The sequence below is a fragment of the Eimeria acervulina genome, genomic scaffold, assembly GCF_000499425.1.
Source record: "Eimeria acervulina Houghton genomic scaffold, Eah_scaff142, whole genome shotgun sequence".
Taxonomy (NCBI): domain Eukaryota; phylum Apicomplexa; class Conoidasida; order Eucoccidiorida; family Eimeriidae; genus Eimeria; species Eimeria acervulina.
In genome coordinates, this window is record NW_013549207.1 from 25,268 (window position 1) to 46,652 (window position 21,385).

The 21,385-nt window shown below is 49.1% G+C and overlaps 4 protein-coding genes across 4 annotated transcripts; 3 read left to right on the forward strand and 1 right to left on the reverse strand.

The window, feature by feature from the left end:
- Window positions 1–1,468: 1,468 nt before the first annotated feature.
- On the forward strand, window positions 1,469–4,798 carry EAH_00020570 (hypothetical protein, conserved; the record flags this gene model as incomplete). Its single annotated transcript, XM_013393555.1, has 2 exons — window positions 1,469–4,253; window positions 4,419–4,798. The coding sequence occupies 2 exons, from the start codon at window positions 1,469–1,471 to the stop codon at window positions 4,796–4,798; spliced, it is 3,165 nt and encodes a 1,054-aa protein (XP_013249009.1).
- Window positions 4,799–7,469: 2,671 nt separating this feature from the next.
- On the forward strand, window positions 7,470–9,030 carry EAH_00020580 (hypothetical protein; the record flags this gene model as incomplete). The annotated part of the gene is made up of 3 exons (XM_013393556.1): window positions 7,470–7,536; window positions 7,611–8,565; window positions 8,982–9,030. 3 exons carry the CDS (start codon window positions 7,470–7,472, stop codon window positions 9,028–9,030), a joined length of 1,071 nt encoding a protein of 356 aa, XP_013249010.1.
- A 5,229-nt stretch (window positions 9,031–14,259) lies between these two features.
- Window positions 14,260–15,279, reverse strand: EAH_00020590 (hypothetical protein, conserved; the record flags this gene model as incomplete). Its single annotated transcript, XM_013393557.1, has 1 exon — window positions 14,260–15,279. One exon carries the CDS (start codon window positions 15,277–15,279, stop codon window positions 14,260–14,262), a length of 1,020 nt encoding a protein of 339 aa, XP_013249011.1.
- Window positions 15,280–18,200: 2,921 nt separating this feature from the next.
- EAH_00020600 (hypothetical protein, conserved) lies at window positions 18,201–18,893 on the forward strand (the record flags this gene model as incomplete). Its single annotated transcript, XM_013393558.1, has 1 exon — window positions 18,201–18,893. The coding sequence occupies one exon, from the start codon at window positions 18,201–18,203 to the stop codon at window positions 18,891–18,893; it is 693 nt and encodes a 230-aa protein (XP_013249012.1).
- Window positions 18,894–21,385: the final 2,492 nt, after the last annotated feature.

The following is a 21,385-nucleotide window of genomic DNA, read 5'->3' on the forward strand; positions in this document are numbered from 1 at the left end:
ATATATAGACACAGCGTTCATTAATCGCATTTATGAGTAGTCCTGTGTAATGGCATACACATATATGTAAAGATACCTTCATCTACGTATGCAGATAGACGCATGAGTGTATATATATATATATATGTACACATGCACATTTATACATACGTATATGTGCAAATATTTTCTGACTTTGTGCAAGTGGCATCTCCAGAAGAGAAAGCAGAGGAGGGCAACCTTGAAGTGACACTCAATTTCACCTTACTGGTCCGTGTCACTTCTTCATGTGCCTGTGCTCCTACACCCTTATCAGATTTTTAGCACTTTTATAATTAGTTGAAAGGCCTGATTTCGTTGGAAGGCGAATGCCTGTCTCTACCACATTTTCCTCTTGCCAACCTTCGTGCGGGCGGCAGCCAGCGATCACAGCAGGAGGCAGCAGTGGTCATTTCAGCATTTTTCGAACAAATAGATTGTGTAATCCATGATTAGCGCAGATGCTTCTTAAAAGATTTCAGGCGTCATTGAAAGGCGTAATGGGTCTCAGACTAGGTGCAATGCAGCTGTGGCTGTATGGGGTGCTGCAATAGAGTATAAAGATGTCCCTTGGGCGACAGCTCACATTTATGTTGAAGATGCTTTATACGAAGCATTTTATGAAAAATGATAAGATGTATAGCATCGTTTTGTTTCGTCTCACCACGGAAAGGTGCGGCGACCGGAGCGACCGCAGCGGCGGAAACGCGTGCGGTCGTTGGCCGAGGGTTGCATGGGGAAGTGTAGATTCAATTCAAAAACACAAGCCTGTTTCAAGAACAACTTGTAAAAAAAGAAATAAAAATCTTGAAAATTAGTGAAGATGCTGCGAAATAGCCGCTAAAAAGTGGCGGGTTCCACGATGCTCTTTTGAACGTAGCTCACAGCAGCCTTCTTCTGTCTTCTTTATCGTAGGCTCATGGACGGCTTATCAAGTACTCCGTGTAAAAAAATACTTTTCTCATAATTTCAAAGACAATTTTTTTCCTCAGGGAAAGAATATCCAGGCAATGCCTCCTGCGCATGCTCGTGAGAATCGGTCCACCGGCAGCTGCAGCCGCCGCGTCGGTTCGCAGCCTTCTTTCCTTTCTCTCCGCCTTTTCTTGCTGCTGCCCACTTTTTTTAGAAACGGGTGGCTCAAATGGTCAAATTGAACGCATCTTTACTTTGAAATGCTCACGAGTAGACTCACACCACCGCAAGCAAGTGGTGTCTCAGCCGTCCAGCTTACTCCGACAGGGTTCCGTACGTCGGCAAAAACCGGCATTTTTTCCATCACAATCAGCCATACAAGGTAGTAACGACCTCTTATCTAATATTCTTTATGTTGCCTCTTTCTGATACCGACAAAACAACAAAAGTAGCCGGAGGAGCCCGTGATGTCAGCACTACGCTAAACGCCAAACTCTAAACCATCACACACGCTCAAATTTCTCTTCTCTGCTTGTCAATGTGGGAAGGCGATGCCAATGGTACCTCGTCCAGTGCTCACCGCAGCAAAAGGCGGCTGCAGCCACAGGCCCAGCCGCGAGACCAACAGCAGCAGCAGGGACAGCACCACCAGCGGGAACAACAGCAGCAGAAGGAACAGAAACAGCAACAGCAGCAGCAGAAACATATGCAGCGGGAGATTAGGCTGAATACGGGTCTGACAGACTCACAGCAAGTGGGGGATGAGTCCTTGTCTGCCTGGTCTTGTCTATGCATTCCCCCCCAAAGTAGAATGCCTTCAGATGGCGGCTCTGCTGCCGACCCCGCTGCCGCTGCTGTTGCGGCCTATTCTAGCTGTTCCACCGCGTCTTCGTGCAGTTCAGCGTCTCTGCAAGCTTCGCAGCTCCCGCTTTTTCGCGAGGGCCAGCAGCAGCAGCCGCCCGCGAAGGTGAGAGACGAGCCTGACTGTGAATCCGTGGAGGAGGGAGGCGAGGATGAAGCCACCGCTGCGGCAGCGACTTCCGCTCCTGCGTCAACAGTCTTGTGTGCACTGCCTGACCTGGGAGGAGTTGTGGGGGGCCTGGTGAACTTGTTTGGGGGAGGGTGGCTTGCAGACAGGTTCAGCGCGCTGATGCGAGAGAGCTTGCAGAGCATGCTGTTGTTGCTGCTGCGGCTGCAGCGGCAGCAGCTGCTGCGTCGCTTCTGCCCAGACCTGATGGAACGGTATACGCACACCTTGAGTGGCGGCCAGTTCAAAGCAGAAAGACACAGCATACGTACAACAGACGGCTACGAGGTGCATTTCTATCTCCTGCGCAGAGTCACTCGCTGGTGCTGCACAGACGACTGTGGATGCGAGGTGCTGGGAGGAACTGCAGCAGCAGCACCAGTAGCAGGAACAACAGCAGAAGAAGCAGCACGATCACCAGCAAACGCAGCACTCGCCAATGCCAGCAGTATTGCACCCAAAGGGTCCTACGACACCGTTGCTGCATTTCCAGCAACAGCACCACCACTAACCATTGGTGGGAGCAGCAGCAGTAGCAACAGCCTGGACGGGGACTGCAGGGGGCAGGTGTTTGTGTTTGTGCACGGGTTGTTGGAGTCATCTTTGAATTGGATTAGCGGTGGTTTCCTTTCCCTTCCTTTTATTGCTGCCCAAAGAGGAGGCGAAGTCTGGCTGGTGAACAGCAGAGGAAATGAATACACACGGGAGCTCTCCGCTCACAAACAGCAGCAGCAGCAACAACAACTGCCGCAGCAACAACAGCAGCAGGAGCAGCAGCAGGATGCCTCCGGTTTTTTGTCGGGGGAGCTGCAGGAAGACGATAGATACCCTTCTTACTCATTAGCAACCCTGCACGCCTTCATCCAGGAGAAGCAGCAGCAGTTCCTTAGAGCCCAGGAGCAGCAGCAAACGCACCGAAACGACGACGAGCAGCAGCAGCACCACCTCCAGCAACTTCTGCAGCAGAAAGAGCAATACGAAGTGGAAGGGGACTGCTGCTCCATTGTCTGCTGCCGATGCAGCGGCCTGACTGCCTTTCCTTCTCTCCGAGGAAAGTCCCAAGAAGAACAAAACCGCCTTTTGAAGGACGCATGCATGCAAGCTTCTGCCTTGCTGCTGAACATGCACTGGGGGAGCCAAAACCCTACCAACTTTGGTAACTCCAGTCAGGAGGAAGAGCAACAGGAGCAGCAGCAACAGCCATTTAATCGAACTCTTTCTGAGTCTGAACTGTCTACAGCGTTGTCTTCATCTGCTAGAGCTTTCGCAGAGAGCGATGGAGGTGTAAATATGCCTTCGCCTTCAGCATCTCTTGCAGCAACAGCCGCCACACCGGCACCAGGTACAGCGCCTGCACCAGCAGCAGCAGCAGGATGCCTTGCTAGTTGCTTCAGCAGCGATGACGTGCTGCATTCTCTTCGCAGCTGTGGGGATTGTAGGGGTGATTGCTCTCTCAGAGATGCATGCGCATGCCCCTGCATGGGCAGCCGCAGAGAGGAGGGGCAGCCACTGCTGCGAGCTGGTGCTGGTGCAGCAGGCAGGGGTGCAGCAAGGCAGCAGCAAACCGGCACAGCAGCCTTTGCATGCAACAGAAAGAGCACCTCCCCCAAGGAGTCGCGTTGGGGTGACTGTGGAGCCAAAGTGGGTTGGAATGACGATGAACACAGCAACAATACCAGTAGGTGGCTCCCCAGGATTCGCAGTGGTGCTAGCAGCAAAAGCCCTCCTTTTGCTTTTTCTGCTTCTTTTGCCTCGGGTTCCTGGTCCTTTCAAGAGATGGCGCTTTTCGACCTCCCTGCCCAACTCCAGTATATCGCACAGCATTCACAAACCCTCAACAGGCGCCGCGCTGCTATGCTGGCTGCTGCTACGAGCAGCACCAATAGCAACAGCAGCAGTGTCAGCGACAGCTGCAGCATTAAGACCAAAAGCGCGTTTGGCTGTGGGCTGGTGGCTATCGGCCAGTCGCAGGGGGCAGCGCAGTTGTTGATAGCCCTTTCTTCTTCTCCTTCTTTGGGATTGCTTCTGCGGCGTGCAGTGTTGTTTTCACCTCCTTTAATCCTGCAGCCGCTGCAGCAGCTGCCGTACTCTGCTCGGGTGCTGCTGCTGCTGGGGATGCGGCATCCCACGCTGCTGCTACAGGCGCTGAAGTTTTTTGTACGTTTTATTCCGGAGCGGCTGCTGAGTACAGCAGGTAATGCAATTGTCGGTTCAGGAAAAAGAGGAGGCATGCGCTTCTACAACACGCCCCTCCAGCAGCAGCAACTATTCCTCAACTTCGCCCATACGCCTTCCGGTAACTGCACCAATCTTGCTGCTGCTTCTGCTGCTGTTACTGCTCCCATGCAGCTGTGCTGCGTGCAGTTGAAACACCGATCCGTGTTCGGAGGCCGGCAGTGAAAAAACCTGGGACCTCTGTTTCGCTGTGTTGCTGCTGCTGCTGCTGCTGGTGTTGCTGCAGGGGGTACCTCGCGGCAGAATTTTGCCCATTGGATGCAGCAGCTGAACAGCGGCGAGCCTTTGTCTTCGTTGTCTCCTGGTTCTGCGGTGCTTGCATCTTCTCTTCTGTCGCCTTCATCTTCTCCGGCGGAATCCAGCGACGCTACGTGGTTGGCTCAGCTGCTGGAGAACGCAACGCCTCAGCGCAACGAATGGCAGCAGCAACAGCAACAGGAGCAGCAGGAGGAGAAGCAGGAGCAGCAGCAGGAGTGTGCTGCCCTCCCAGGTGTGGACGTAGTGAGGGGCCGGTATCCGCTGGAGAGAATTTCGAGTTTTTTGTACGCCTTCCTTGGGGCCCAAGACAACCTAGTGCAGCCAGGTCAGCTGCAGTGGCTACAGTAGCAGATTGGAAACGTGGCTAGCTAGTTAGGAGGCTGCCCGTCTGGGCTAGTTAACTGCTAGTTTAGCCCTCTAGGTAAGTTAGCTAGGAGGCTGTGCATCCAGCTGGTCTTCTGCTCATTCGCCCCCGAGCTGCTCCGTTATGTAATAGTTCATCTAGTTGCGAAGCTAGGAGGCCACAAATCTAGCTGTTTAATTGATTTGTGCAGTCCCTGTCTTTGTTGCGTGTGTTTGGGGCTGCATGCAGAGGCTAGTGCGGAGTATTTGAAAAGGTGCATTGGGAAGGAGAACCTGCATTTACACGTTGTTGAGGGCTTCGGCCACCTGGACTTTGGCTGGGGGAAACATAGAGCGGAGGACTTGTACCCACAACTGTTGAGGCTGGTTGCTGCATGCACGGCTCCTTCGTCTTGTGCATGCAGAACAGCAGAAGGGAATATATGAATCATGACTCTGTGGCTGCAGGGCAAACATGCATCCTTGCATCTGCGCATGCATGCATCCAGTGCAGAACTGCTGCTTTCCGCTTCTGCTGAAGACGCTGCAGCGGAAGGCCAGCCGGCTTTGTTTCAGCTTGCCGCTTTATGCTTATTCATTTTGTTTTGTCTGTGGTTGGCAAACAGAATTTCAAGTTTTTACACTGGCCGTATACCCAAAAGAGCTCTTGGGGCGCCTATTCGACCTCCCCGTAGCAAAACTCACAGGGAACACCATGCATGCATTGGTTGCATGCGTGCGTGTGTTTCATGCACGTATGCATGCGTGGCGTGCATGCATGCTGCTTTTGAAGGCTGCATTCGCTCAGGGGCAAAGTGGATGAATCCATCTGCGATGTGCATGCATGCACTGATGCATGCATAGATGCAAATGCAGTTGTTGCATGCATGCAACAACTTACGTGCATGCACTCAGATTTTAATGCACTCATATGGCCCTTTTTGCACGCACGCATATCCCCCTTGTTTGCATGCCTGGTAATATATATATATATATATATATATATATATATATATATACTGATGTATATGAGTGTATGCATGCATGTATATGGAGTTGATAGGTGCAGGTTACGATTTTTTCGGTTCTGTTTGACGTTTTGGGGCTTTTGGTGCGAATTTAAAACCGGCGGTGCATGCAGCGCGCAGGCAGTTAGCTAGGCTGTTTCCCTTTTTGCCTTCTTTTTTTGAGCAAATGCTTTGCTGTAGTGACGCCGATGTATTGTAGTCTGCAGGAGACAAGGACAAGGAGCTCATTAGCGCAGCGACTTGCACTGCAGTAAATACGTGCCCTCGATATTATAGCTGCCGCTTCACTTTGCTTCAAATAAACATCAGCCCAAGTTCCAAAGAAGCAAGAGGAGGTGTGTTGTGGGAGCTTGCTTTTCAGGCAGCTGGTTAGTGCCGTCTCCAGACACTTCTGAAGGAATTTGCCGCCAGCCGCGTCGCCCGTTGGCATTCCTTTTTTCATCCTCTGAAATATGTTTCTAAAGAACGCATTTGTAGGGATGCATTAGCTCCGTGCTACACTCTGTGCATTATACCTATGTAGAATATGTTGTGAATGTATAAAATTCAACTTTTAACAACGAATGCTTCCTTGAAGACTACTTCGGGGATAAACCTACTGGGGTCTGCACAGTGGCCTCCCACTTCATGATGCATGTTATGTATAATCTTGTAATACACACATATAAATGTTCACTATTTTAACGGACTACAAATATGAACTGCTGGCCTAAAATATATCATTCATGACAAACATGTTACCTAGTAGTCCTTGAATGCGTGGGGAGATAAGGCGAGGTCTCCTCTGGAGTGCTCAAAATGTAAGTGCATGTATATAGATGTATATTATCCTCATGAGTCTTGTGCTGTTTACAATGGGCATGTATAAAGCGGAGGGAAACAAATATCTGCACAGCATTGGAGCAGTGTTGAATTGAGAGCAGTCCTACACATGCATAGTTGTTTCTGTAGTTACTAGAATGCAAATGCTTGCTGTTTACCTGGAAGAGTACCCCGCGTACCAGCAACTCTTCACCGACAAATATCGACCAAGTAGATGTCTAGTTGTCAAAAAACATGACAGTTCTTCTAAGGAAACGTTTAAATAAGTAATTATCGCATAAATACATGTGTTGTTGAAGCAAGAAACTGCTGTTTAGATGAATAGCTGTTAAACGAAATAGCTCGCCAAAATGAATAACAAACAAATAGCTTTTGCTAAAATAAGCATCGTTTGCCTAAAATAGCAATTATTGAAGCAACAGTATAACTGAAACTTATACTGTTGCTTTTTCCTCGAGCTAGACGGATCTCTTGGACTGCGAGGAAGGCACGACGTTGCTAAAGTGAAATAATAAATAAACCTATTCTAGAGGCATGTTTAACAACACTGGCTTTGGACCGTATTGTGCGGAGATATATGTATACATATAGGTATTAGCATACATGTATATATACTCATAAATATACAGATGCATAAAAGACGTAGCCAGTGTTCTTTCCGCCTTTGTTTCACGCTGCATTATTGTGCACCCGCGAGCACTTCATGGTTTACGTGGTGGCGGTGGTGGTATGAAGTCTGGGGGTCCCTCGTCGGAGTCCTCGTCCTGTTCTTGTGGCTGTGTGCCTCCTAAGGATTCAGAAGACCCTGCAGGCGCTACTGCGGCACCATGTCTGCTAGGGCTCGGCGGCTTTTTGGGGGTACCAGGAGAGCCTTGCGTGGGAGGACTGGTCCAGGTAGGCCCCCCACTTTGTGGCGGAGTTCCTTGTGGAGGTGGTGTTGGTATTCCCCCAACTGAAGGGCCACTCAGAATCCACGGATCAGCCTCCTGCGGAGAGGTTGGAGACGTTGGAGGAGACTGTCGAGGAGGCAGTGGGCCCCCTCCCGCGCTACCTCGTACTCCTGCCTCTCCAAGCGGCACTCCAGGGACAGGAGGAGAGGTTCCTTCAGTGGGTGAACTACCAGGAGCTTTCCACACAGGCCCCTTCATCCGTGACTCAGGACTTCGTCGTGGAGGCAGTGTTGGAAATGGACCATGTGGAGGGCGAGGCGAGGACCATGGATCCTTCTCCGAATCGTCAACGCCACTCGGGAACGGTGGAAAAGTTGGAGACCCTCGAGGAGTCTGTGGGCCCCCTCCCGCGCTACCTCGTACTCCTGCCTCTCCAAGCGGCACTCCAGGGACAGGAGGAGAGGTTCCTTCAGTGGGTGAACTACCAGGAGCTTTCCACACAGGCCCCTTCATCCGTGACTCAGGACTTCGTCGTGGAGGCAGTGTTGGAAATGGACCATGTGGAGGGCGAGGCGAGGACCATGGATCCTTCTCCGAATCGTCAACGCCACTCGGGAACGGTGGAAAAGTTGGAGACCCTCGAGGAGGCTGTGGGCCCCCTCTCGCTCCACCTCGTACTCTTGCTGCATCCCCAAGCGGCACTCGAGGCGGAACAGGAGGGGGTCCTTCAGTGGGTGAACCACCAGGAACTCTCCAGACAGGCCCATTCCTCCGTGGGTCAGGACTTCTTCGTGGAGGCAGTGGTGGTAATGGGTCACGTGGAGGGACAGGCGGAGGCACTGGAGAACCCTGCCCTGGGCCCCTTCCCGCGCCACCTCCTACTTCTGCTGCTGCAGTCGAGTTTCCACTGGGAGCACCAACAAGGTAGTATCCATCTTTTAGAGCATGCCCACTTGGCAGAGGACCGCCGTCTGCACCTGGTGCTGGTCCTCCTGCACCTTGAGGGAACTTTGGACCACTCGACGGCCGAGGGGTCGGTGGATCTAACCCTTCCTGTGATTGTATGGGTTTGCCTCCAGGTGTGTATCTTGGTCTGTTAATTGGAATTTGTCCCCCTTGATCCCCCTTCCTTCCCTGGAAGGCGTCTGCTCCTTTCCGAATGGTGCTTCCCACCGTCACCGGGCCGATGTGAACGCCTCCTCCTCGTCCTCTTCTTCCTCTTCGAATGCCAGCAGTACCCTCTGGGTCTCTCGGCTCACCCGAATTGCCTGATGGCCCTGCAAAGATATCCGCAAAGGGATCTGCAGGTCCCGTCGTCTCTTCTTGTTGCGAGCCAGTGGAGGGGCCGTCTGATGAGCTACCTCTGACGAAGGACCGAGTCTGGTCAGATGGCCACGGTACGCTTCCTTCATTTCCCTTTCTCTTTTTCCCAAATAATTTTTTTTGCAGAAAGCTGGAGTGTGAGGACGAGGGAAGGCCGAAGCCGCCTATGAGGTAGGGTTGCCTGTGGTTGGCATCGTCTCCTGAGGCGGGCGCTATATGTGCAGCTCGCAGGTAAAGAGCTGCAGAAGAAGGGAAGGAATCAAACGAGAAAACTAATGCCCCAACTGGGACGGATAAGAGCAACTTTCTCGCCATGTTCCTGCCCGCAGCCTTGCTGGCGGAGAAGTGCACAGGGAAAGGAGACAGGCCTGTAGGCCGGAATGCGCCAGCAAAAAGAAAATCCCCAAGTATTTACACATACAATCAAAACAACTATGGAAGTGAATGAGGTAAATATAACAACAAAATGGTGAAAAGGTGAACGCCGAGCCCAGAGACGCGCGAGATATCCGGCGCGCTCCGTAGGTAATCCGCTGCGGCCTCCTCTGCCTCGCCATCCAGCAGAAACGGAGTTTAATTTTCCCCTATTGCCTAAAAAAAGAACCAGATTGCTATTAATTAATTAATAATAATTTAAGACATTAAATTAATTTTGCATTTTGCATTAATTTGGTTTGGAGCCCTATTTCGGTGGATGATCTTCTGTTCCTGCCTACTGACCACCGGTCCTCACGCCGACCGGGCCGGTCCCCACCGTGTTGAATGCTGTGGGTTCACTCTATGAACGTCTCGGTCCACTCCAAAGAAGATAGAAATATGATATAACAAAACATAATATGATGCGATGTTAAGCATGTATTTTTTGGAATTACTCTGTAACCGTCATTTATTTTTGCCGAACTGAGATTGGGTGGACGCCTGATAGAGGACCGATCACATTGTAGTGCACCGGCACTACAATGAGGATCAAATCGGCCCTCTAGAAGCCGGTCGAGCGGGAAGAGTAAAAAATAAAATTCCAATAGAAATTGATCAAGTAACATTAGGTAGGAAAGGAGGCCTTGAGGCTAAGGCTGCTCGGCAAGGACCCCAGGTTGTGAGGTTGGCACTGCCGCCTGGGCACCGGCCCGCGAAGGCGCCACGAGGGGAGTTCCATTATTCTTGATTTTTCTTTTCAAGATTAAGAGACGCGAATGTGCTTTTAAGGGTTCTGCCGGTGTTTCTGGTTAATCAGGCGAAGATTCGCTGAGTGTAGCGATAGATATAGGGTGTGCGCCAAAATAGGTGTGTAAAGGGTTCCACTTAGTAACACCCGTGCGTGAGAGCTGTTCACTACGCCCGGACTTCTGAAGCCCGAGCTGAAGGGCGCCCTGCGCGCTTTTTAACCCAAATTCCCCCCCTCCCACCATGCAGCCTAATTCGTCAAAATTATTCTAATCCAGAATTTAAGAGGAAGACACCTATATGTTCGGGAAAGATAACCCGCTTCGGCATAGCCGGCCGACCGCCGGCCTGCCTGTCTCTCCGTCTGTGGTAGGGTCCGCGGTCCATATCCTTTCGTTTACTATTGCGCACAAATTTGCACGGATGGTAACTAACTATTTAACAATTCTTTACATTGTTAGTGCACGCGGCTAAGGGAACTTAGGCGTGGGAGTTGTCGGTGCGTCATATCTCACGGGTTGTCGCCTCCTTCCCTCACCAGGCACAGGCTCTTTGGCCCATGGGCTAAGAATGTCTAGGGAAGCAGGTGGGGGGCCATATTTGCTTTGGGAGCGCCTACCTTGAGCCCGCAACTCCACTACCGCTTGCGACGGTGCGCAGCTAAGGCTAAGGAATGGAACTGCTGCTCAACAGGGGCTGCACCTTCCCGGTGTAGGGCTCTCTAGATATCTTGCTTTGTGTTGGCGTTCTCATCTCTGCCAAAGCCTGTTCCATTTGCGACCCTGAAATGAGCGTACATCACAGTGGATGTCGGGAAGCTTCCATGCTTTGTATCTTCTACACGCAGGTGGTACCATTGCCTTAGCTTTAGCCACAACCGTAGTGCTTCTCCTTTGAACAGAGAAGCTGCTAGTAGCAGCTGTACGGGGCCACTAGCGACTCCTTTATTTGAAGGAAGGTCAACACGAGAGAACAAAGGAAACTCTTCATTTCCATGCATCACGGTGTTCGCCATATCTGGGAAGTTGGGAAAGCGGAGGCATTCTCAAACGAGCTGGTTTTGCTATAGAAATACACTCTTTAGAATGGAGTGCAGATACAACGTTTGTTTAAACGACGGGGGTTTTACCCCTTGGCACCTTCCCCACCGTGTCTATCCTTAATGTGCGAGGGGAGATGGGGATGAGAATTTGACACAGATTTTGGTAAAAATATCGAGATGGTTTTGTCCTTGCAAGAGCCTTCGCGTCTAGTTACTGCTATGCCCTGACCAGTCTGATTATTGCTCAGGTTCACTGAGCGCACGTGCGGTGTTATAAAGTATAGCCAGGGTCCTCAACCTTAGCTGAGAAACGTCACAAGCGGCAGTGGAATTAAAGAGTTGAGAAATACTTTCCCGGAAAACAGATGGCCTCCTCCCCCGCCTTCAGGCGTCCTGTGCAAAGCGGCCCAGAGCCCTGTAGAGAGTTTGGGAGAGGGTGGCCTGATATAAGGCGTTGTACTCCTTGTTGCAAATAGCGGCGCAAGACAACTCCACGACCAGCCGCACCAATACTCCCTCGCCTTATGCGCTTATACTAATGGCAATTGTTGAACACTTACTCTGCCCTTGCTAGGCAGTCTGCACGCGAGTAGAAGTGCATGTACGAGAGTCGAACAGATCATTCTAAGGAAGCGCAGATCGAAGCCCGGTAGCTCGAGCATTCTTCCTTTGGACAGTTTAGCTTTGATCAAAACGTTAGTTTGCCTGCCTAGTAGTCCAGGAAAAGCTACAAATTGGTGATATAGTGATTTAGTTGAGGGACGAAACGCTGTGCATTTTCTGACGAATCTATCGATCGTACGATAATTTGTTTGCTTAGCTTGAATTGTTTGTTTTGTTTCTTTGGTTTCTTGTTCAGCTATTGAACGCCAAAGCCTTTCAGTCGTTTATCAAGTCGGGGTTAAAGGGTATGAGCTGGAAGTGTATGGTTGAGGGCATACATTTGTAGTTACGCTTTGGGTAAGATTTAGAAATGTAAGTGGATCCAGTTGTTTCGAACTCGACATTATAATTTGCAGCCCGACAGCAAGCAACCAACGCCAGAGTAATGCCTGCAAAGGGCTCTACAGACAAAGCAACTGGCTGGGAATCTATGTACTCAGTTTTAAATTTGTCTTCTCTCGCATTGTGCAAGAAACAGCAAGTTCAACAATTGCAAATAAATGCGATGACGGGGGTGCAGGGTGACGATAATATGAGGTAGGAACCAAAAGCGCGATCTTCCTCTGCATGGTTCAACCTGCGCACAGTAACTCGCTGCTGCTGCAGTGACAGCTGTGGGTGAGGAACACTGGGAGCGGCTGCAGCAGCAGCAACAGTAGCAACAGCCCCCACGACGGCAACTGCCTCAGCCGCCACTGCCAGCTGCACTTGCGGTGAAGAGAAAACGTAATTCTTGTACTGCCGTTCCAGCAGCAGCAGCCTGAACAGGGGCTGCAAGAAGCAGCAGCATGTGCTGGTACACGGGCTTTTGGAGTCCTCTTCGAATTGGATTGGCGGCGGTTCCCTTTCCCTTTTTGTATTGTTGTCCAAAGGGAAAGTGAAGTTTGGCTGGTAAACAGTAGAGTCACCGAATCCGCTCAGCAATTCTAGATGCACAAGGAGCAGCAGCAACAGCTGCAGGATGCCACCGATTGTTCGTTGGGGAGCCTTAGAAAAGCTATAGACAGCCCTCCTACTCTTTTACGATGTAGCGTGCCTTCATCGAGATACATCAGCAGCAGTTCCTTATAGCCGTGGAACAGCAGGAAACCTGCCGAAGTGCACATGATGAGCAACAGCTCCTGAAAAAAACAACGGCAACACGGTATTGAATAATGCCGCTGCCCCATTGTGTGCTGCTGCTACAGCGGCCTGACTTCGTTTCCTCCCCTTCGTAGAAGGACCAAAGAAAAACAAAACCCCCTGTTGAAAGATGCGTGCATGAGCGTTTCCATGTTGCTGATGAACATCAACAACTGTTCACGTAATCAGTATTAACCAAGTAAGAAGTTGTTGTTAAAATGAACCTTTGCTGAAATAGACAACTAATGTTTAAAAAGGCAAATGCTGCTCAAATAAGTAACTGTCGTTAAAGTAAATACCTGCTGTTAAAATAAATGGTTGTTTCCAGGACAAACAATTGTCGTTCAAATGGCTAAGTGTTTTTACTATAAATAAATGTTGTTAGAATGGATAGCAAAACACTGCTTTTTACGGTCTCAGCTAATAAACGCATTTCTATACAATTTATATGCACATTTGGAAGGAATAAACTATCATTGGAAAAAGAAAATAAGCCATGCTTTCATAAATAATCGGTCGAAATAAATAGTCGTCGTTGAGATTACTATTGCTGAAAATAAAGACGCCTGGTTTTTTCTCAAAACAGACGTCTCTGCGGACAACGATGCAAGCACGCTGCGGATGAGAAAAAACAAAGGAACTAATTCATCTTATTAACAAGCGAATTCATTTGCAAGCTTCAGTTTGAAAACATTACCTTTATGCGGTTCACCGCGATATTCCCACAAGTTCTACGAAGTGCTGTACAATGCCTGCACCTAAGCGATACTCGCACAAGTTCTACAAGATGCTGTACAATGCAGTTATTACCTGTACGTAGGTTTATGTATACATACATGTACATGCGCATATACGTATATAGATAAATATATATACCCTTATATATGATGTGCATATATATGCACATCCGCAAAGACATGCATAATATATATATATATATATATATATATATATATATATCTTGTATGCATATTGCGTATATTTATGTATATTTACGCGTACGTTGCACATATTTGAGTGCATGCATGTATGTACATCCATTCATAGGTATTTTTCGGCCTTCAGGAATACGCCGTGTTCCTTGTTTTGAGTTTCATCGCGCTACAGCGTAGCGAGTTTATGTCCACTGCTGCGGCTGTTGGCTTGGCCGCGAATGGGGCACGAAACGTTGCGCCTCTCCAGAGGACTTGCTTCTTGCTAGCTTGCCTGTACGACTGAAAACGCACAAGATACTTCGGGTTATCCTCAGCCTTCAGATAACTATTTTGGCTTTTGATGCTTCTTGGAAGGCGCAGGAGGAGGCCCTCAAGGACCGGAGGAACGATTGGAGATGCTCGGCAGAGGCCCCTTCTGGGGTCCCATGGAAGGTGCTGGCAGCGATCATAGCTGTGTTCGTCCAGATGCAGTGTCACCTCATTGACCCCCACGACCGCCTAGTAACTCTTGCAACCTTCTTTGCCTATCGCCAAAGGGTGCAGTCTCAGGACTTCCAGGATCCATGACTGATCTCGGTCTCGTGCTGTCGCTCCCTGCTGCTGCCCCCCAAGACCCACCCGTAGGGGCCACTGGCATGGAATATCGTTGCGGGTCCCCTGCACCAGTTCTTGGCCTTTGTGGCATTCCCGGCCCTCCTGGCTGTCCTGTTGGTCTCCTTGTCCCCACGGTGGGTCCAGATGTACCGGCTTGCTGCGCAGGTGGCTGTGTTACTCCAGCTGGAGGGAAACTTTGCTGTTGCCCTGGACCGCCAAGCAGCGCTCCCAACCTTCTTCTTGTATCTTCAAAGGGGAACTCTGGAGAGCCCTGAGGAGTCGTTCCTACACCAGATGCCCCACCTTCTGCTGTTTCTGCACCTGCTGCTCCGGCACCTCCACCGAAAGGTATGCCTTCCGGTGAATTTGTCGGTTCTTGTGCTGGGGACTGTTCTCCTCTGTCATCCCTGCCGCTGTCCGGCTTAAACAGTGGCCCGCGGAAGCTTGGCCTCCTTACGCTTCTTCTTTTTCCGACGGTTCCAAAACCTTCAGGGTCACCCCCAGGAACCGGTGGACCTGGGGGGACAGCTTCAGAGGGGGTTGCAGGGAGTCTATTATTCGACCGCCTCTTCTCTTCTTCATCTGCGCAGGGCAGTGGACCCACGTCGGGAGGAAAAGCGGCGGGGTCCGGAGTGGGGGGAGGGGGCTTCGTGACACTGCGCTTACCTTTTTTCGACTTACGGGGAAAGTGAAACCTTGCTTGCAAGAAGCTGGGGTGCGAAGGGGAGGGAAGTCCGAACTCTTCTCTTGCGGGCAGAGAAGGCTGACCGAGGAGGCTGGCTCCTTCTCCTTTGGAGGGAACATCCCTTGCAGCTCGCAGATAGATAGCGAAAGAATATGAAAATAAAACGGAAGACAGAACTACGGCCCCAAAGGGTACCGATAAAAACAACTTCTTCGCCATGGTTCTTCCCGCGGCCTTCGCGCTTCGTGGAGGCGCAGTGCAGACACACAGGGGGGTGGGAGAGGCCACAGGGAAGGAATGAGCCGCCAGCAGGAAAATCGTCAACTACTTCTCGACGAAAACAAAGCAGTTTAAAAAATGAAAACGAAGTGAAACAACCAACTGCTACAAAGACGGGTGCCGAGCTCGCCGAAGCGGGTGATCTACAGCCCTTGCTTCGGCCGGCTCTGCCTGGTCTCCATCCCCGCAGAAGCGGCGGTTGAAAATGGTATCTACCGGAAAAAAACTTATTTAAAATAGTATGACATGCAGAATTATTTTATTTAAATGTTTCAATTAAGGATGGGTGTTTATTTTGCCAAAAAAATGCCTTTTCTTCCGCGCCGACCAGCTGTCTCCGCGCCCAGTGGGCCGGTGTCTCGGCAGCGAATTGAAGTACGTCCCGGAGTTAAAATGTTTGTTCCATTTGGTTGATCTACATGCGAGTAAACTTATAATAATATTTATTTAGAAGTCGACGTTATTTTAAACCCGGGCCCTGGTGATTTGTTGCCGCCGAACTGTAGTCAATAGGACACCGGGGTTTCGGGAGCCTGCCCTGAGCGCGGTCCCGCGCTCCCTTTGTGCTAAATCTCCCTCCCGTCTGTACAACTTAAGTGAAAAGGGTAATTTTTACTTGGGAATTTAGCAAATCCTGCATATTCAAGGGAAAGAGGCCCCGTTTCGGGGGAGACATTCCCTGGGGAATCTGCAGCTGGACGCCTGCAAGGTGTTGTGGGGTGCGGCGATCATCGCGCTTGATTATTTTGATGCATTGTTGTGTCATGAATGGCCATCGACTAAACGTGTTTCTCCGTTTTAAAGGTCATACACTGACTCTTGGATGGCCTCTTCGCCCACTTCCTGGCAACTCCACGCTGTATTTTTGCACCCGCCGCTTCTGGAGCACAAGAGGAAACTCAGGGGCTCTTCCATAGTTTCTGCTGCATTTTATAGAAATAGCTCTTCAAAAAACTTAAATTTAATTCAACTTTCTATGAGAAGATTTGGAGCTTTGGCGGCTCGTTGCGGTGCCATTTCCTGGCTTCGTTGAGCTCCTCCTGGGTTCGTGAGGGTTCGCGAGGAAATCCCTGAACTCTGTCTTCTTTCTCGGCAGAGTTCGCCTTCGTGCCTGTCCGCCGTTCAAAGTGTGGCCATATAAGAAATATCATTTTTAACTGCTGTATGTTAGAAAAATAATGATCTGCGTGCCTCTGCGCCTCAATGGCTCGCTGGGAGACCCACGGGCATTTTCCCCCACCGAATCTTTCGAGTTTCTTCCAATATTATGTAGTATTGAGCAACAGTCAAGAGCTAAAATGAATGAAAGGAAAAAGAAGCAAGAAGGGAGGGAAGGAGAGGCAGTTGAAAAAAGGGAAGAGGAGATAAAGATGCGAAGACTATTGGCAACCAGGCGGCTGAAGCATCCTCCGAATAGACCGCTGAGCATTGGGTAAAACTGTCTCCAAAATATACTCTTTAAAAACCACGTAATTCTTTTTAACTAGAGGCGAATTTCTACAGTGACGAAGACGCTCTCTTCTGGTGCGCAGTTACACGGAGACGGACGAGGCGAATCAATCGAATGAATGGGGATGTATTTGATTTGGTTGATTTTGCTCGTTTGCCCCATTTTAATTGTCGGTTTGTTTTGTTCACTTCCTCTTGTAGGCAACAGAACCCAAACCCTTTTAGTTTTGTGTGTCAAGACTAGGCTGAGAGGTCTACGTGTTGGAGCTACAAAGGCTAGGTTTCATGCGTGGGGTTCAAGTAGTCGACAAACTGAATGTATCGATCTGTTTAAAAACCGGCATTACCATTTGGAGGTCGTCTAAACGGTGCATGCAAGCATTTGAAGAAACAATGTAGAATATGTTCAAGTTTATTTGCTCGGCTCCTTTGTCTTTGCTTTTGTACCATGCACCAAACAGAACGCCCAACAACTGCAACCGCATCTAGTGGCATTGCAAATTGCAGGACTCTCCTTTCGCCATTCTGCGTTGCCTTATTACTCCACTTCTGTTTTTGCAAACATTCTCGGCATTTGTTTCCAATGATTATTGTTATTCTTATTATTTAGTGCTCAATCGCGACCAAAACAGCTGCATGCAAGGGCGTGTGAACCGAAGACCACGCGTAGTGCGTGGAGACAACGACAACCAGCCCCCGACAAACCGCACGTGTGCAAATGGAACATTCTTTTCGTTATTTCTTTGTTTTGTTTTTGGGACTCATTATTTCCATTTGTGCAAATCTTCACTCCCCTCTTTTGGGCCGAAGGCGCACGCGTGCAGCGCAGTAAAGCGTGAAGATCGCATCGCCCAGTCGGCGGGAAGAAAACCCGTGTAGTACTCTTCTCGCTGAGTATCTTTGCAAGAAATAAGCTAAATCCAAAACTCCTTTTGTGTATTAAACGTATTTGCATTATTCTTGACTGCGTTTGTACCGCATTTCACAGCTGGAGCCGGCGTCGAGGTGACCGTCGCCGCCGTGCTGCGGCTGATGAAGGAATGCTAGGGAGAAAATTTCCAGCACATTTGATTACGTCTCTTTTTCTTTATAAAAGTGATTTTTACATTGTGTCAAGGAAAAATATTATCCTTTTAAAAATAATCCAATGAAGCGCAGGAAACAGCCACAGGCGCGCTGCCCAGCTGCAGCTGAGCCTTACCCAACTGTTTAAGTCGAGTGATCGCGTAGCTGGCTGACTACTGCCTCCAGGTTTTGGCGTTTGTTTCTATTTGCAGCTAGTGAGTTTTAATCACTAAATATTACTAAACTTAGTAAATAACCCAAAAGCTTGGCTTGACTCTCCAACACAAAAACAAGGCAGTCTCTCAAACTCCATTGGTCAGCCGCCGTTCTTTAAGCCTTTCAACAAAATGAAGATCAACATCCTGGGGGGTCCGGCTCTGTTGGTTACTTTTGTCACTTTCTCTGATTTGCCTCTTCGTTCGCTTTCCGTTCGCTTGGGTCTGTCTTTATCTCCTGCGGCATACGACTTTAATCAGTCCTTGTCGCCTGCAGATGACGGCGGGTGGGAGATTAACGAAGATGAATCACTTACTGAAGGCCCGCCAAGCTTCTCTCAAAATTCTCTAGCCGAGATGAAAGCAACAGACTCTTTGAAAGGAGGGCCTTCGGTCTCCAGTGGAGCGTTAAAGGCTGTGGGTCTCCTCTCAGACGATTCGGAAGAAGCAGAGGAACTCGGGGAGGGAGGTATGTCGCAACTGGAGGAAAATACAAAAAAAATATCAGATATGAGCGAATATAGGAACGGTCAAACAACACTGGAAAAAAGTGACGGCAGTTTCTTGCAGCTCGACAAGCTTCGCAGCTGGTGGAAGCAAAGGCGGGAAAGACGAGCTCGCAGGAAAGAACAACGAAGGCTGCAACGCGAAGAGGAAAAGAGACAAAGGAGATTAAGACGACAGGCCGAAGGAGACCGAACGGATTCATATTCAGATACTGACTCCTATACCTCATCCGAAGGAAGTCTTTGGAGCGGCAGCGACAGGGAAGATTTGTTGGGTGGTGGTTCAACAGAAGAAGAGAGCTTGGAAGGTAGCCCATGAAAAACTAAAGCAACTGCTTGAGAAGTGTTTCAGCAAACCATAGCGCAGCACTAACAAGCAAATAAAGACAAATGATGTATGAAAACCCAAAGGGAAGGACAGAAAGAAGGAAAGGAATTTGCAGCCCCGTTCCTTTTTGGTTGTTCTACTCCCCCACTGCCTTTAGCCTTCGTTTTATTTATTTTCTGCAACAAAGAGAATTTATCAATGTATACTGAACATACACAATGCCACACGCACATACATTAGAACCGTCGTATTTTCGCCTCAGGCGGTGCTAGTTGCTTGCTTTGTTCTTCCGTAGAAAGCAAACAGAATTTTGCGTGAGTTGCCAACAAATGGGAAGCCCTGAGTTTCGCTATTCCTGCCTTTCTTTGCTGTTTTAGAGTGAAACAGGATAGTGTTTTCGCTGTCTTAGAAGCCCATACATCCCACTGCATTATATTGTCACCTCTATGTTCACCTCCTTTTTTGCTTCTATTCAGAAAATGTATTTCTTAAACAAATGAAGTCAATACCCAAACTTTCGTACATTTAGTGGGGTAAATTTTGGCAGCCTCAGGCCCAGCAACGAAACCGTTCCTGCTGCTGTTGCTGCTATTGCTCCAGAAGTTGTGTTGAAGTAAAAACAATTAGTGAACACCCCAAAGGAGACAACGGCGTAGTGGGTTTGAAGGTGTACAGTAAAATCTCTCCTTTTGCCTTCATCTGCGGAGACTGCCTGCATGTGGCATTAGTCGTACATACTACTAGGCTTCTTCTTCAAAAGTAATAAAGCGAATTAAGCTTTCAGAAACAGTTGTAGGATAAATAAACAACGAAAGGTAAACCGAATGGTCGTTGGGGTTTCCGAGATCAGCGGTGCATAGCTTGAATGGCGAAGAGGGGAGCCAACGATTCTTCAGTCTTCGACCCACCTAAATAACCTTCATAGGCCTCCTTTCCCTTCTTCTGATAGAGTGGATGCTTCTCCTGCTACTGTTGCTGCTGCTGCTTCAGCAGTTCCTGCTGCAGCGGGTGCTGCTGTCACTGCTACTGCACTGCCATCGAGTTATTCTTCCATTCTGTTATTGCTTCGTTGAAGGCAAAGTAAAATAAGTTGTAATTCTAAGCGCATGCGGATAGGTGTATATGCAAGCAATTGAAGGAAGCGTGCTGTCATGATTGTGCATTGGTTGGTTTGTCTATTAGTATTTAATCTGGAGTTGTCATAAAGGTGCTTAGATTCATGCCCTAAACCCTTAACGGCGCATGCACCTGCAAACATATTTAAAAAAGGAAAGTCCTCAGCAGGTGTTTTCAAATACTCTCTGATCAGCTGCAGCAGCAGCAACAACAACATCTGCAGCAGCAACAACAGCAGCAACAGCAGGGGTGTAAGCTGTCAGCTGCGCAGACAGAGGCAAGCTCCGTCTGATGTGGTTGGGTGTATCCTCCTTCAGCACTTGGATTCTAGAAGCCACAGAAGCCTACGAAAACAATTTCCTACGGTGTCAATGCATGCATCAGATGGTAGAGGAGGGCGTGGGTTTTATGAATGAATGCACGTGAGGGGTTTGCAGCAAGGATCGGGCTCTGTCTCCTCAGACAAAATATGCTTGCATTTCTGTCTCTGTCTCTAAGTAAAATCTAACAATGTCTCCATAGACCCATGCTTCCCTAAACCGAATCAATCCTTGTCTCTCCGTCTCCGTCTCGTACACAGAAACTGTCTCTGTCTCCTATGCTTTAGAAAGAGTGTCTCTGTGCCACAGCATCCTTCGCCAGAATCTACCTTTGTTTCTGTCTCCTTGGCTGAACAGCATCTAACACTATGCCGCCAAACAGCGCCTCTGTCTCTGGCTGTCTCTCTGTCTCTGTCTCCGTACAGGAAGCGTGTTCCTCTTGCGTCTCTGTCGCTCTCCATAGACGTAATATGCCACGGTCTCTGTCTCCGTAGAGAGACTCTGCGTTTTCATCTGTCTCCTTAGACGAAATCCCCATATGTCTCTGTCTCCTTAGAGAACCTCTGCCTCTGTCTCTGTCTCCTCAGATAGGATCTGTCTCTGTCTCTGCTTCCGTTTCTTTGTCTCATTAACCAGGATCTACGCCTGTCTCTGTCTCCTCATATTTAAACAGAATCTCTGTATCTGTCGCTATCTCCTTAAGGGAGATCTGCCTCTGTCTCTTCTGACGGAGTCTGCTGATGTTTCTGTCTCCATCGACATAATATCTCCTTGCTTCTATTTCCATAGACAAAATATGTATCTGTCTTTGTCTCTTCTGTGTCTGTCTCTGGCTTCCTAGACAGAATTCGTTCTTGCTGCCTTCTCCCTCTCCCTTGGGGAAATTGTTTCGGTCTCTGCCTGCATAGAAAGATTTATCTTTGTCTCTGTCTCTGTCTCCCTTTTAAACAGAACCTCTCTGTGTCTCTGTTTCATTCTCTTTAGACAACATCTGTCTCTGTGGCTATCTCTGTATCCTCTTGAGGCAGAATATGTTTATTTCCCTCC